This window comes from Crocodylus porosus, unplaced genomic scaffold, assembly GCF_001723895.1.
Source record: "Crocodylus porosus isolate Cpor-Errol unplaced genomic scaffold, CroPor_comp1, whole genome shotgun sequence".
In the NCBI taxonomy this organism is placed as follows: Eukaryota; Metazoa; Chordata; order Crocodylia; family Crocodylidae; genus Crocodylus; species Crocodylus porosus.
The window spans coordinates 15292560-15308502 of NW_017728948.1; the positions used below are offsets into that span (position 1 = coordinate 15292560).

General features: G+C 42.5%; 1 protein-coding gene across 4 annotated transcripts in view; it reads right to left on the minus strand.

Moving 5' to 3' along the window:
* The window catches only part of ZFYVE28 (zinc finger FYVE-type containing 28), a 289256-nt gene that overhangs the window by 93855 nt on the left and 179458 nt on the right, over window positions 1-15943 (minus strand). For all 4 annotated transcript variants that reach the window (XM_019553086.1, XM_019553085.1, XM_019553087.1 and 1 more), the window contains exons 3-6: window positions 9365-9502; window positions 5229-5431; window positions 3051-3140; window positions 1408-1497 (exon numbers count right to left, since the gene is read on the minus strand). In XM_019553086.1, the coding sequence (XP_019408631.1) occupies window positions 1408-1497; window positions 3051-3140; window positions 5229-5431; window positions 9365-9502 (521 nt within the window). The remainder of the gene's footprint in view (window positions 1-1407; window positions 1498-3050; window positions 3141-5228; window positions 5432-9364; window positions 9503-15943) is intronic.

A 15943-nucleotide genomic window follows, 5' to 3' on the forward strand; every position in this document is an offset into this window, starting at 1 on the left:
TTCTTATTGTCCTTGATCTGGGAAGCTAGTCCCAGTTCCATCTCTACCTTGGCCTTCCTAACTACCCCCCCTACATCCCCGAGCAACTACAGAATAGTCCTCCCTGGTGATGACCCCTTCTTTCCATTGGGTGTAAGCCTCCTTTTTAGTAAGGAGACATTCCCAGATGCTTTTGGTGAGTCACAGAGGCTTGGGGTGCTCTCCTGCTCCAGTTGGAGCAGTTGAAGTACTGCGTCCAGTTTTGGGCGCTGCACTTCAAGAGGGATGTGGACAATCTTGAGAGGGTTCAGAGGAGGCCGCTCGTAGGGTCAGAGGCCCACAGGCAAGGCCCTATGAGGAGAGACTGAGGGACCTAGATCTCTTCAGCCTTTGCAAGAGAAGGCTCAGAGGTGATCTTGTGGCTGCCTTTAAATTCATCAGGGGAGGGCAGCAGGGAACAGGAGATCCTCTGTTTACGAGGCACCCCATGGAGTAACTAGGAACAATGGCCACAAATTGACAGAGAGCAGATTTAGGTTGGACGCTAGAAAGAACTGCTTTAAGGTAAGGGTTGCCAGAATCTGTAATGGGCTTCCAAGGGAGGTGGTGCTCTCCCCTACCTTAGAGGTCTTCAAGAGGAGACTTGACAAGCACCTCGCTGGGGTCATCTGACCCCAGCACTCTTTCCTGCCTTGGGCAGGGGGTCAGACTCCATGACCTGCTGAGGTTCCTTCTGACCCCAACATCTATGACTATGAAAATAAAGCATTTAAATAGAAAATAAAGTAGTCTTGCTGCCTTAACTACTCCACAGAATTTGTCTTATTAAATAAGAAAGACCCATTAGGGAGAATGCATTTTATTCACTGAATATGTACTGTTGTAATAAACTGTTTTAAGTGTAAAAGCTTACTCATTTAGCAGTTGAAGCAATCAACTGGGGGAAAGAGGTCAGGCAAAAATTTTGTTTCCATCCAATTATATACATAATTGCTCTTTTTAGAAAATTGTCTATACCTAACTTGCCCTTTTGTTACACTGAACTATATTAGCAGATACCAAGATAATTCCTTTGAGTTCTGCCTATATCAATAAAGAAACTAAGCAATTATGATGAAAACTCATGATTTTTAATGGCTCATAACAAAAGGCCATAACTTCCCGAGTAACGTAGAAAACATCCAGACAGCTTATTTTATGTACCAAGTCACACAAACCACCAGCGCTCCTGATTTCCATGCCTTTTCCTAAGGGATGACTGAACAGCTATTCTCAGTTCCTACCCTGCCTATTCAGCTGTTCTGAATTATCCTTTCTTAGTATTTGTTGCCTTTTGATCTTATTGACTCTTTCTTTCTGCACTTTGCTATGTGAATTTACTTCAATTATCAATGCATTTTAAAATGCTCAATTAAAAATGAAGCTTACCACACAATTGCTAATCTTGGGATGGTAAACATTAATGCTGGTTCATAGTCATCAATCATGTCTTGAGTGAGGTATCCAAGCTTTAAAGCTCTAGGTAAAACAGCAAAACATACTTTTCTCAGAAATGTATCAGCAGTTAATAATTAAAATAAATATGAGACAGAAAAAACTTGAACTAGGAGCAGATGATATGATAAGCCAGAAAAAAGTGAAGCAGAAAAATTATACTTAGAGTTCACTACCCACAGATAATTGAATCTCTTCTTGGTACTACCACTCCCACCTACTGGAACCAAATGACATGATGATGCCTTCCGCAACCACAACTCCAAAATGTAAAATGTATGAAGATTAGGAGGAAGCTTTCCACACGAACATACAGCAGATCTTCCCTGGAGATGGAGCAGGGGCCACAACATACTGAGTCCAGCTCAGTCTCCCCATTCAACCTTAGCTGTATCAAGAAGGGAAGAATTGTTCTCGGCCTTTTGAACTATCCAAGAGGCTGCACATAGTGCTCCTACCTACCATGATCACCAAAAAGGAAAGATCTCAAAGATCACCTGTGGGTACAAAAGTACCCACACTCCTGAACTAAGGCCCTCTTCAGGATGTCCAAGCTTCCATCCTTTCCTTCTCATCAAGCACATTGTTTCAACAGCTAACCACTATTCCCATTTTTTTGTTGACTCAGGTGATTTGACATCATTTTAACAGAATGCCAAAACCAGCCTCTTGGCTAAGATCAAGTGTAGTACCTTACCAAGTCCTTCTTTTAAAAAAATAAGTATAATGCTTGCCCCCATCATCTGGGAGCTCACCCCTCCTCTCTCAGTTCTCAGCGATAAAAGTGATTAATGCTTCAGCTAGTTTCTCTACTACCTCCTTAAATATTCTAGCATGAAATTTCATCAGGACTTAAGGTGTATACAGAAATCACTTTTTTTGCCATTTAAATTGCTTTACTGCTGTGACTTAACAGAAATGCATGGCTTTACAGACCTTTAAAAATGGGTACCATGTTTTAAATTAACCCTTGTTAAATGAGATATTAAATCTGAAGTGCTATATTTTACAGCACTTCAGCAGCCTACAGCACTTTAAATAACTTCTGTATGCTGGTGAAGTTTCTGACCAGTGGAGAAGCCCCAGAAGCAGAGCTCCCCCTGCCTTCTAACCTGGAAAGTGCAGGGAGGCTCAGAAGTCCCCCCTACCCCACCACCAACCACTGCACTTCTGTCATGTTTAATTGTAACTTTACAGTGTTATAAAAAGTGCGCTAAATTACAGCGCTATAAAATGTGCACAGAGCACTTCTGCACACAACTTGATTGACTTGAATATATATATAACATATTTAAACATCCAGTGAAGCTAAATGGTTAGTCAGCCTTAAGTCTATCACTCTGAACTCCAATGATACTATAGTGATATATGTTTTTAGGCCAAAACATTTCCACAAACTTCCAGTGCTTTCTGACTGCATACTTGGACATGACAAAAATGAAATGCTAATGGTTACATTGCTTCTTAAAGATTACAGCATGTTATATGCATAACAGGTCTAATAAAAGGTAAAAAGTAAAGTATACCATGGGTACAAATACTGAAAAGTATTAAATTAATTTCCCAGATGTGCTTACCTCTCTACTGTTTCGCAAAAAAGCACAATTACTTCTTGCTGTACATAGTATTCTTTTGGAGATTTTACAGGAACCATGGCTGATACATAACTACAAAAGTTTAAAAAGTAGAGTATTTTAATTTTTTTCGATCGTTTAACAATTCCACATAGATTAACTGTGAATAAATGTAGGTCAAATTAAAAGCAAGCCATTTTTCTGACAGCTTTAATTTTTTAAATAATTTTCACAAAGAGAACTTGCAATATAAATGAAAGTGAATCCATAAGAATTACAGATGCTTTATTTATTGCCATTTGAGGTAATGAATGTCAGCAGTAAATTTTTATGTATCGTTATAAAGATTCAGCAATAAGAACTTGATACGCATGACTTTTGGGTGGGAGTAGAAGTTGAGAAGCTTTCTATTTAGAGCTGTTACAAATGAAATTATTTGAGCAAAGTAGACTAGATTATAGGTGGTCTGTAAATTAGCCAAACAAAACTTGTTTTCTATGCAGAATTATGGGAATTTCTTGCAACATAGGAAGTTGCCTCCTAACCCCTATTGCAGGTAGGTTTAACGCATGAAGCATGAGGTTTAATATTTCTTGAAAAATAAATACTGCCAGCAAAACTATAATACTGCATATTCTTTTTTATGTAGATGTCCAGTCCCATTTTTAATCCTGCTAAGAATTTGGCAATGAATTCCACAAAGTAATTACATCCTTCTGTGGAAAAATGTTTCCCTTTGGTCTCCTCTACATGTGCAGGTAAGATGACTTGCATTTGTGCTACACATGTATGGGCAGGAGGTACGACTGTCAGTTCACACATTAGATCCAATTGCGCCTTATTGCTGGTGCAGGGGGAGTCCGATCCTGGGCTCCCCTTGCACTGGCAAGGAGCAGGATCCCTCGGCTGGGAGCCTTTGCTGAGGAGGCTCCCAGCTACAGGGGCCATGTGCAGACCACAGCCAGAAGCCCTGCCAGTTGCAGGGTCTCTCAGTCCCAGCTGAGCTGGGCAGGGGACTATATACCCGCCTGAGCTCTGAGGATCATGGCTGCCATGATCCCCAGGGCTTGGGGTTTTAAGGCTGGGCAAGGTTCACCCCTGCAGCTGGGCACTACACATTTAAATTAAAGCTGAATACATTTTTAAGGTCTAATTTTATAGCTTTTTATCATAGGATAGCTACTCTGCATGTGTAGCTCGTCTTAAGGTAACTGTGCAATTAACTAGTTAATTGCACAATACCTGTAACATGTAAAGGTGACCTTCGTTAGTTTTGATTCTGAGAATTGAATGTCTCCTTACCCTGGTGCTGAGGCCAGCAGAACAGAAGCTTCTGTTCTCTAGATCAGCATTTCTCAACCTAAGGGTCATAATCCAAAAGTGGGCCACAAGAACATATGAAAGGGTCACAAACACGCTTTAAAAAAATGGATCAACCAACTTTAAAAATGGGTTCTCCTTTAAAGGAGAAAAACGTGGCCATCTATAGGCCTCCCCTTGCAGACTGGCAGAGTTCCTGGCTGCTCGGGGGCTGGGGGAGCAGGAGAAGGGTTATGAGGCAGGGGGTACCACGTGCATGCATGCGCTCACATATGCACATGGTGGCCAGGTAGCATGGAAAGCAGCTCCAGTGGCTCCCCACAGGTGAGTCTATGGGATGTGGGGGAAGAAGAGGTGAGCACAGGCGACACTGCCCGCCACCCCACCTCCTCTCTCGGTGAAGCCTGAGGGGAGCGGTGGTGGCTGGGCCATGGCAGCAGGGAAGAGCCATGGCCTGGCACACAAGTGGCTGGTAGTAGGAGAAGGTGAGGACAGTGTGCTCTTCCCCACCGTCCTTTGCTCCACTGAGAACCACTCATTACCACGTACACTTCTTTATCGTGTCCTCTCTTATTTGTTTCCTTTCTTTTGACAACATTAAGAGAGAGATTTGACTTGCATTTGTGCCTTTGAAAATCTCCCTCAAATACCATATGTCAGTGCCCAACATGTAGATTACATCATACTTAGAGACTGCAAATCCAGACTGCCAAGTAGCTATAGCATTTTATTTGACTGAAAGCAAGGAGGATATGACACTGTAATAAAAATTATATCTTATTCAAGGAATTCAAAATCTCTGAAAAAAAAGTATAGCTGTATGAGGTAATGTTCAGGGTACATGTATTCTGAATTGCTTACCTTAACTCAAATTCAGCAAAAAGAATATCAAAATGTCTGAGCGAGTCCCTCATTTTTTCTGTGTAAAGATTCAAATCCCGTAGGGCCTGGTCACGAATTATGTTTCTTACTTCCTCTAGACTACGAGTCAGATCCTTAGCCAATGGTCTCATAGCCATACTCTCGATTTCACGATTCATAATAATTGAACCAGCAGCCAAGCACTGTGGAAATAATTTTTTTAAGAGGAAAAAGCAATTAAGTTATACTTCAAGCAAGAGAAAGTCACAGGAATAGATGGCACTTAGAGGGAGCTGGGCTTGGATCCACCTCTAACTAATTACTGCCTCCCCAGTGGATTTGAGGCCAGAGATCAGGTGAGCACCTGGAGGTCATGTGGTCCTGAAAAGGCCATAAACTGCTTGCCCTTGGAGACCTGGGAGTAGTAGGGTGGCCCACGACAAAAGGGAAGGAGATAGGAGGAGGCAATCCCCACCAACAAAGTGAAAGACTTTTTGCATGTAGCTGCCATGTGTGCAGGAAAAAAAGTTTTGAGGGGAAGAGACTTAGGAGCGACCAAGCAGCAGAAGCTGATTTCTTTATTTTGATATTGAAAAATAAACCCCTCTTTGGAAAAAAAGAAAGGAAATTCTGCTCCTAGTAAAGCTTTATGTGATACACTAGCCAGTGCATTAGCTGACCAGCTCATAGAAATCTTATAGGTAAACCTTTATTTTGATACACTAACAAATGTTTCTTTTTTTTTTTTTTTTAGAAACATTAAGAAGGCATTTAGTAATTTCCACTGCTGGGTTGGTCCACTGATGGTCACATCTGGAAGGCAATGTGTGCTGATATAAATTATACTGAATCTACTTTATTAATAGAAATATGTTTTCAAAATATAATGCACACATAGCATAAGTCAATCTTGAGGCTTTTATTTTCTTTCTTTTTCAGTCTCTTTTTCACTAGTGAATAGTAATGGCTGGAACACATTTTCTCTGCTCTGTAGGGAGGATCTGTAATCCTAGACCTTACTCAGCAGCCTGATGTACTGATTTATGGTACAAGGGCACTCTCAGAATCTCATGTTCTTGTTCTCTCATCAATCTAAAGCAATAATTACAATAAACCATAGGCCAGTCAAGTCTTACATGTTGACAGTTATAGCTCACAGTTTAAACAAAATTCACAGTAAGGAAGCTGACAAGAAAACAATGTGCATGCTATTCTCGGAGAGGTCTCTACAAATAAATATAGCCTCCCATACTATGTTTCCCTTCAGAAAGTTGTCATGGCTTCTAGCTCTGTTTGCAGCTATAGGAATAAGAGCCTTATCAGAGTCTAAAACATAGTTTTCTGAAGCTAGCAACTCCCTTCAGCACAGAGACTGAAGGCCTGATTCAGATAAGCCAAAAAATACCATGTAATGTAACTCATTCATTGAACCACACTTGAGATTTCTCTCCTAAAATGTATACTCTCTCAGTGGTAACGCAAGCATTTTCCACCCTGGACTATATACATATAATATACACATATACATATACACACATATATACATATATATATATACACACACACACACACACACACACAGAGTTTTTTAAAAATAAGTTATATATATTAATAATTATATGTGTTATATATATATATATATAACTGCTTTTTTCCCTGCTGTAAACCCCACCCCCCTATACACCTCCACAACAATAAAGGGCTTTAGGATTTATTAAGGGGATGAGAAGAAACTGTATCTAGTTTAAGTACTCAGCAGGGAGTTCTCAAGATGGTGTGAAGCTGACTGAACCCCAGCAAGAGTTGCAGAATCAGCACATCAGGCTGCAAAGCATTTTAAATGCTAGCATCCCTCAGAGCAAAACAGGGTGCGAGATGAGTGAAGGCAAGTACATGTCAGGGTGGCATAGTGGGACAACAGAGAGATCTATTTCATCTCTTGCCTTGTCTTACATCAAGGCATTTCAAATGACTTGCATAGCATCATATATTAGGTCTTTGCAAACTCTGTCCAGGATATACCATATCTTTGTTGAGCAAAAGACTTTACTGCTGGAAATAAATCTATATTTTTGAAAAGGGAAATCATGGAACTAGAAGTTATATAAAATTATTTAGAAATTATTTATGGAAAATATGCATTCTAAAGTGGGAAGAGGAGGAGGAGGATGCTTAGCTAATAAGAGCTAGGAAATACTTTAAATGTAGGAAATATGATGAAGAATATATGATGCTGAAGGTACTGAATGTCCTTATGATAAAGCATTTAGTAAGGCTGAGTGAAACAGCACCGTTCTGCCTGGACTTCCGTTTCAACGCTTCGATGGAACAGTGTTTTGTTTAGAGTTTTGTTTAGTTTCAAAAGCACTGTCCTTTTTGTTTCACCGAAACTGTTTTGCCGTTTCAATGCTGTTCTGATGTTTCGCCCAAAGGCTATTCCGCAGCCAGTGCTGGGAAGATCGGTGCTGCTGCTGGCCACAGCCGGCAGCGCCAACCTCCTGTTATCCAGCAGACAGAATGAGGGCTTGCCCATACACTCGGGTGGGCTGTGCCAGACTGCTCCCAGGGGTGTGGACCCCCATTCTGCTTGCCAGATGACAGGAGGCTAATGCAGCTGACTGGGGCCAGCAGCAGCCAGGGCCATCCCTGGGGGTGGCCAATGGTGTGACCGCCCCGGGCCCTGTGCTTTGGGAGGTTGCATGGAGCCGGGAGAAGTGGCCACGGTAACTCTGCACCGCCGCTGCCAGCTTTGTGTCCGGCTGCTCACTAACTCCCCCACCCCATGTCCTGCCACCGATGGTGGCGGTGGCTTCTTCACATCTAGGGCACATGATCAGGGCAGGGGCAGGTCCCTGCATAAGCTGATCTGCCCTGGGCCCCACACCAGTACCAAACAAAGGAGGGTGTGGGACCCTGGATGCGAAGAAGCCGTTGCTGCCATTGATGGCAGCACTAGCAGTGGGGGGAGGTGGGTAGCAAGCAGCGGGATGTGAAGCTGGCACTGGCGGCACAGTCACTATAGCCATGCCACCCGGCTCTCTGGGGCGCCTCAAAGCGCAGGGCCTAGGGTGGTCAACCCATTCACCACCCCCCACCACCCCCCCAGGACGGCCCTGGCTGCTGCTGGCCCCAGCCGGCAGCACCAGCCTCCTATGATCCAGCAGGCAGATTGCTCCCGAGGGTGCAGGCCCCCAGCCTGGCACAGCCCCCGCAGTCCTCCTGAGGGTGTGGGCAAGCCCGGTCTGCCTGTCAGATGACAGGAGGCTGGTGATGCTGGCTGGGACCAGCACTGAAGCCAAGTAAGCCTGGCTTCGAAACTCAAAATGTTCTAACTAAAATGGCTAACGGTTGTGCATGTTAATACACGTGTGCGTGCACACACGCACATACATATACGACCCTTAACTACGGATCTTCACATCTCCCCAGCCCCAAATAGCCCAAGACTACTAATCAGCAGAGAACACTACAAACCTATTTATACAGGCTCCTGTAAAAGTAAGCATTTGAGTGAGGGAAGTGAGGAATTTGGTATTCTGCAACATAATTATTCTATTCACTGCTTATTGCAGGGACATCTAGACTCTCACATTGGTGCGCCTTTTAATCTTGCTCTCTATTTAATAAATGGTTAAAATAATATAGTAATTAGAGGGAGAAAAAACAGAAAGGTCAAATATATGTTTAGTTAAGAACAGTATAAATTGTCCCCTGAAAAATGACTTTACTCAGACCTGAAATTCTGTGGACATATATGGAAAACATTTACAGCCAGCATGTGAGAGCCTTCATGGTAGATATAAAATTAACCCAATAAGCTGGAAATATAAATATAAAATACCAACACATTAATAGTATATACACAATTTTTAAAAGGCAGACAAATGACTGTACACAATTATTAATATAAAGTTGTATTTCACAAGTACAACAGATAAAGCCTCTTAGACAGTACATCAAGAACAAATTAATTTAATAGTCACGTCAATGTTTGTGGTCACTGATCTAAAATTTTAGATGTTCTTTGGTGAGAAAATGATTTTCACACATTTCAAGCATAAGCCACCAAACATTCTTTACCAGATGCACACAGTAAACCAATTTAACATAAAATTATACATACACCACAGACCTACCTCTGCTCCAAACCAAAGCTGTCCTGCAAGGTTGTCATGGCGTATTTCCTCTGGAAATTTAACACAGAAGTCCCGGTTGGCCCGGTCATGTGGAATGCATGCATCCATGATCTGATTTATGATGTTTAAAACATTATCCTGGAACAGAAAATCATAATAGCAGCTATCAGCAGCAGGTAATATGTACATATACTGGTGTACTGCAGATATTAAAGACACTGTTACTAAAGCAACTTTAGTTTGAAAGCTTTTTTCAAACTTTTCTAAAAAAACCCACAATATGGAAAAACCAATTAAAATCACATTTTATCTGCAAACTCTGCTGGTTACCACTGATAATAGATACTGGGTTTAGGAAGGAGGAAAAGGAGAAACATTCACTATTTTTTTCAGTTTGGTTACTGTACACAGTTTAGGTAGCAGAACTGTAGGTGTAGTTAATTGCAGATAAACAACAAATAGAAAAAATTCTGAATGGTGGGGGCTGGGGGATCTCCTTGAAACAATGCAACTTTTTTTAAAGAATGCGAGCGTGTTATACAATTCCTCATTGGTTTATACTTTAGATTTATAACACAACAGCCAACATGGGATTCACCAAGAGCAAGCCATGCCTCACCAACCTGTTTTCCTTCTATGACAACGTGACAGGCTCTATGGAAGAGGGGGTGCGAGGGAGAAAGGGGAGCAGTGACTGTGACATGTCTTGACTTTAGCAAGGCTTTTGACAGAGTTTCTCACAACATTTCCATTAACAAGCTAGGGAAACACAGAATAAATGGAAGTCACAGAAGGTGGATACCTAACTGGTTGAGTCATCATGATCAACAAATAGCATCAATGGCTCAATTCCTAGCTGGGGGGAGATATCAAATGAGGGATCTATCCTGGGTGCAGTATTGTTTAGCATGTTCATTAATGATTTGGATGATGGGACTGTGTGCATGCTTAGCATATTTGGGGGTGGCACCAAGCTGGGTGGCATTACAGACACTCTCGAGTGTAGGGTTAGGATCCAGAATGACTTGGACAGATGTGAGAAATGGTCCACAATCAACCAGAATAAATTAAAAAATGACAGGTGCAAAATCCTAAATTTGGGACAAAATAACTGCATGCACAAATATGGATCTGGGAATGACTTGCGGGACTGCAGAGAAGGACCTAGGGGTTACAGTAGAATATAAGCCAAATGCGAGTCAGCAGCATACTCATGTTGCAAAAAAAAAGGTAAGAGTTAACAGGTGTGTCACTTGCAAATCAAAAGAGGTCATTCTTCTGCTCTATACAACAATTGCGAGGCCTCCCTCTGTCCACTTTTGGACTCCACGCTTCAAGAAGGATATGGATAGATTGCAAGGAGTCCAGTGGAGAGTGATTAGATTATCATCAGAGGCCTGGGAAACAGGACATGTGACAAGAGGCTGGGGTTACTTAGTCAGGAGATGAGAAGACTGAAGGAGAAATTGATAACAGTCTTCAAATACCTGAAGGGTGATATAAAGAGGATGGAGATGGCCTTCTGTCTGTTGCTAGAAGAGACAGGACTAGAAGCAATGGACTCAAGTTTCAGCAGAGGAAATTTTGGCTAACTATTAGGAGGAACTTTCTGACTATGACAATAACCAAACATTGGAACAAGCTATCTAGAGAAGCTGTGGAATCTCCATCCCAGGAAATGTTCAAAGGCAAGCTGAACAGATACTTGGCTGTGATGTTTTAGTCAAGGATGATCCTGCCTTGATCCTGGGGAGGGGAGACTGGACTAAATGACCTCATGAGGTCCCTTCTAGCTCCACTTCCGTAGGGTGTTCTGACCAGGAGCACCTATGTTCTGTATTCATTTATCTGATAAAGCACGTCAAACAATAGTAGCATAGTTATTTTTAAAAATGCAACTCCATAAATACAGAACATCCCAAAATAACATAAAGTAGAAATAATTAAAACGTCCTGTATTTCCTGTATGATGCCAGAAATACATGCTTAAACTCTCCTAAAATTACATGTCTTGCAGAGTGCCCAGACGGTCATGAGAACTGTGGAAAGGAGAGGGGAGCGAGGAATTAACAGCATTATTCTGATTTGGTCTGGCAATGTAAAGCAGGTGGTTCCTCTCAAATACCTGCTGGCTGGCTCTCCTTTGGCATCTTCCAAACCCTTCTGAAGATGACAGAAATTAGCCTAAATTACAGCACCCTAGTGGCTGCCTTACCCTATTCCTGGGTTGGAAGATAATCACAGAGCCAAAGCCATCCTCCTTATGTGTAGTGTCATTTGGCATACATTCTGTATTCATTTAGCTGGAAAGCCTATGCTATAGACAGGTGAGAAGGTACATGCATATAACATATATCATATAGGTTTTTACAAACTGACCTGTGGAGGTACATAGAATTTAATTTGCAGCAAGACAAATATATTTTGATATGCAGCTGTTTAGCTCAGTTAATGTGTGGCACCAACACCACCGAGATCTCAGGTTCAATCCCTGGTTGGACTAGATGATCTCTTGAGGTCCCTTCCAGCCTTACTTCTCTATGAAATCTATGAATCAAGGTTTAGAACCCCAATCACGTGTCTGGTTTCTGTCTCATGTCTTATCTCTATTTACTGTAGCCTTTTTCTTCTTACTCAAAATGTTTCTCAGAAAATAAATATAATCTGCCACTTAGAAAAACCTGTTTAGCAGGCAGGAGGCTTTTAAGTTTAAAGACTTGCATCTCTTCTGCTTTTCTTGCCATTTTTTTTAAAAAGCAAAATAAGTAGTTTGACAAAAATCTGTCCCCTTTCCCTGGGGACATACAAAGCCTACTGAATTTGAGGAGCAGAGTCTTATTTCCTATCATTTTAAAGCAGACAACTGAAATTGTTACTGCCATACAGCACTGTAACTTCAACATGCCACCAACAGATACAGTGGTCTCCACGTAAAAAGTATACCTTTGCGAACACTTACTGTACAATGGTACCTGACATGTGCCAGTTATTTCTCATTCTTAATATAGGCCAAATGTTAGAAACACCCCTTGGTAAAAAGGAGCTGTATAGTACTGCCTCACTGATATGAGTCCATACATTGCAAGCCTATGGCACAATGACTTGTTCAGGTGCATGTTCTAGCTCAGCAGGATAGTACATTACCTCCCCTACAGAAAGGCTTATCAACAGGGATCTGGGTTTTCCATTTCCCACAGAAAAATGGTGGAAAATGTGGATTTTCCCTTTTGACATAAAAAAGTATAGATGCTTCATTTTTAACAGAGAAGCACATGAAATTTCCACTTTTGAAAAAAGCTGTCTGCAGGTTGGCAGAGTTCCAGCCTGCAAGGGGATGTGAGGAGAGGGAAAAGGACGGTCAGGCAGGGGGCACCATGCACATGTGCATGCTCACATAATCATAGGGCTACTAGGAGAGCAGTTCCTATAGGTAAGTCGGGGATGGGGAGGGAGGACACGGAGGCCCACATAGGAAGGGAGGGAGGGAGTTGGGCTGCTGCCCAGGTGGTGTATGGGGCTTGGGGCTGCAGGACCATGTGCAGCCGTAGGGCCCTGGCAGAGAGTGGGATGGAGCCATGGGCTCAGGCTCCCCGCCCTGCTGCCCTCCCCCAGGGCCTCCACGGCCCAGTAGGCAAGAACTGGTGCAGTAGGGCAGACTGGGGCTGGGCGGGGAAGCTCGTGCCACTGCTGGGAGCTGCACAGCACCACGGTGAGGTGCCCCCAAGTCCGACAGCAGCGGGGGCATTGGCATGGAGTTGTGCCCCTTGCTGCAGCTTGGCGTGCAGGGTCACTTCACCAAGGCGGCACGGTGCCTGCAGTGGCAAGGAGCTGTCCTGCCCCAGCCCTGCTCTGCTTGGGAGTGAGGGGCCTGGACCTGCATCCTGGTGAGTGTGAAGGGCAAGGGAGCTCTGATTTTCCATGGTAAAAAAAACCAAAATCAGGTACCAACATTTATAGAATTAGAATTTATTTTATTATAGTGACTGAGGCACTAGTAGGCTTCCAAACTGCTTTAAAATTGTAAATACATCAATAAAACATTGCGTTCAGTTGACACCTAAATATATAGTGGCATTTCATTTTAATCACAGATTTTTGGGGGTTTTAATCAAAGAATGTGCAATTTTTAAACAAGAGAAAACTAGGATCCTTGCTTATCAACCAAATACTCGTTAGCACCTGCCCAGCAACACTTAGCTAGGGAAGTAAATACAATATAACCTCATAAATCCAGCATGCTCAGGACCAAGCACCTGCTTGAAATGTGAAAATTCCAGATTTTTTAAACCAGGGCGGTGGCTGGTCACGGAGCAGGCATCTGAGGGGGGAGCAGCCAGTCCTGGAGCAGTGGCTGCACACAGAGCGGTGACGTGGAGTGGTGGATGGCAGTGGCGGCCGCCATGTGCAAGCTTCCACCTCCACTGCTCTGGGACTGGCCACCACTATTCTCCAATGTAATGTATTTTAAAGAAGTGCCGGATTTTCAAGAATTCCAAATGTTTGATATCCGGATTTATGAGGTTATACTGTATAAGCTTTCTATCTGGCTGTACAATGAAAAGTGGGGGAAAATGGTTTTATCTGTACTGGAATATATTTGTTTTCTTCCTAAAGCTAAAAACAACAAATATACTGAAATTCAATGAAAGTGTTTCAAGTAATAGTGAGAAAAGCAAATGGCTATTATAGTCACAAAACTGATGGAGCCCCTTCTTGCCCAGTAGCCAAGTAACAAAGCCTTCGCATCACAAGTGGAAGATGTAGATTCAATTCCTCCTTCTCCCTGACAGGGTATGAACCCATATCTTCCATTTTGCAGGAGTGCTGAGACAGGCCTCACTCAACCCCTGGCACTGAAGCTGTTCCATTTTATAAATTATACATTTATCTGAAACAGCAAGAGAAAGAGGATGTATCCTGGGATGCTGAAGGACTGCAAATTGCTTGTTTCATCTCTGTGGAGCAGAATGAAGATACTCTAACACTAGTTAGGTAGTAGGGCCCAGTATCTTCACCTGAAGTGGCATAACTTTAAAACACTCAGAGGGCCCTTAAGCATGAATGAGCTTTAACATGCAGAAGCTTGTGTTTTAAGTGCCCTTAATACGGTCTAAATGTAACATGTAACTTCACCCCGAGTAAAAAGGGTGGCAATGCTACCACTACCACTCCTTCCTTCTTGCATCTCCTCCTCAGCCTTGAATCTTTCTTCCAAGTGAAACCACTCACTAAATTATATTCAAATTACTGTAGAGTTGTAAGATAACTGAAATAAGTTCTCTCTTTGTCAAGACATGTCAGGTTTTGCATATCACCAAGGTTTTTAAAAGAAAAGGTCAACACATGCTCTTGAACAGTGCTTTACACGATACTATCACTTGAGCAGACAAAGGTGGTTCACTTAAGTAAAATGACAAAATTCTAAATGACACAGGTGATACTTAACAGCTAGGGACAGAAATTAGGGACAGACACAGTTAGGAACAGAAGACTGTCTGAAGCTGAGATTATGTAAAACCCAAAAGGTATAAAAATCACATATCAAGCAAGGGACACTTCAAATGATTGCATCTGTAATGCAAATGCATACTCTGGGACCAGCTGCATTGCCTATAGCTCCAACAGTATCCCCAGCACAATGAAAAATCCTGGTATCAAGCCCAGGAACATCTTTTAACACTGAAGAGATGTAATAGGAAAATATAATCGTAGCAGTAGAGTTCTGCAAAACCCACAGGCAAAATAGAGAAGTATCATACAAGAGGGCTTCTGGAGAACATTCGGAACTCGATGAAATAACAGTTTAAACAATACTGCATAATTTTAGGACAGGAGGTGATACTCCAAGTTATGTTTATTTCCTATTTGAATGGAGACAAATATAATTTTCAATTCTCTTTCTTTCACTGTTGAATATTAGCCACTGCAGTGATTGCTTTACCTACACTAAGCAGAAACCCCAGTAGACAATTCCCTGCTTTAATCTTTTACCTTACAGCATTTCCAGCTTTTCTAGTACAATTTTATTTTACAGCAAGTCAAAGCAAGATTCTGTTTCTATGTTACAGTCTTTTCTAGGATGATGTAAAATTCCCACAGTTGTCAGTTGAAATTTTGTGCGCTGAGAGTGAAATACTTCAAGTAAAGCAACTAGTTTTGCTGTTTTTTACATCATCATTACATTTACAAGTGTTGATTTCTATAATATTCTAATATTATAAAAGCCTTAGTCCGTCTGTCTGTCCATAATGTTTTATTTGCAATGATTGGTTGTCTCGGCAGCTAATTACAATGCTTACTGAAACAACCAGAATGCTCTGCACAGACAGAAGCACCGCCATGAAGGCAGGGACTGAGGAGCCAGAGCCGGGGGGCAAGCCAGCAGTGCGCCCCCGCCCCTCAGTCCCTGCTGTCATGGCAGTGCCATCCCCCAGCAAGGCCAGAGGGGGGGAAGTGAGGCCAGCTGGAGACAGAGGGGGACGAGGGGAGAATAAGCCTCGACCCAACATGGCAAGATGGGAGCAGGGGGGAAGGGGCCAGATGAGAAGCAGAGATGGGCCAGACGCAGGGCTCTGTCCC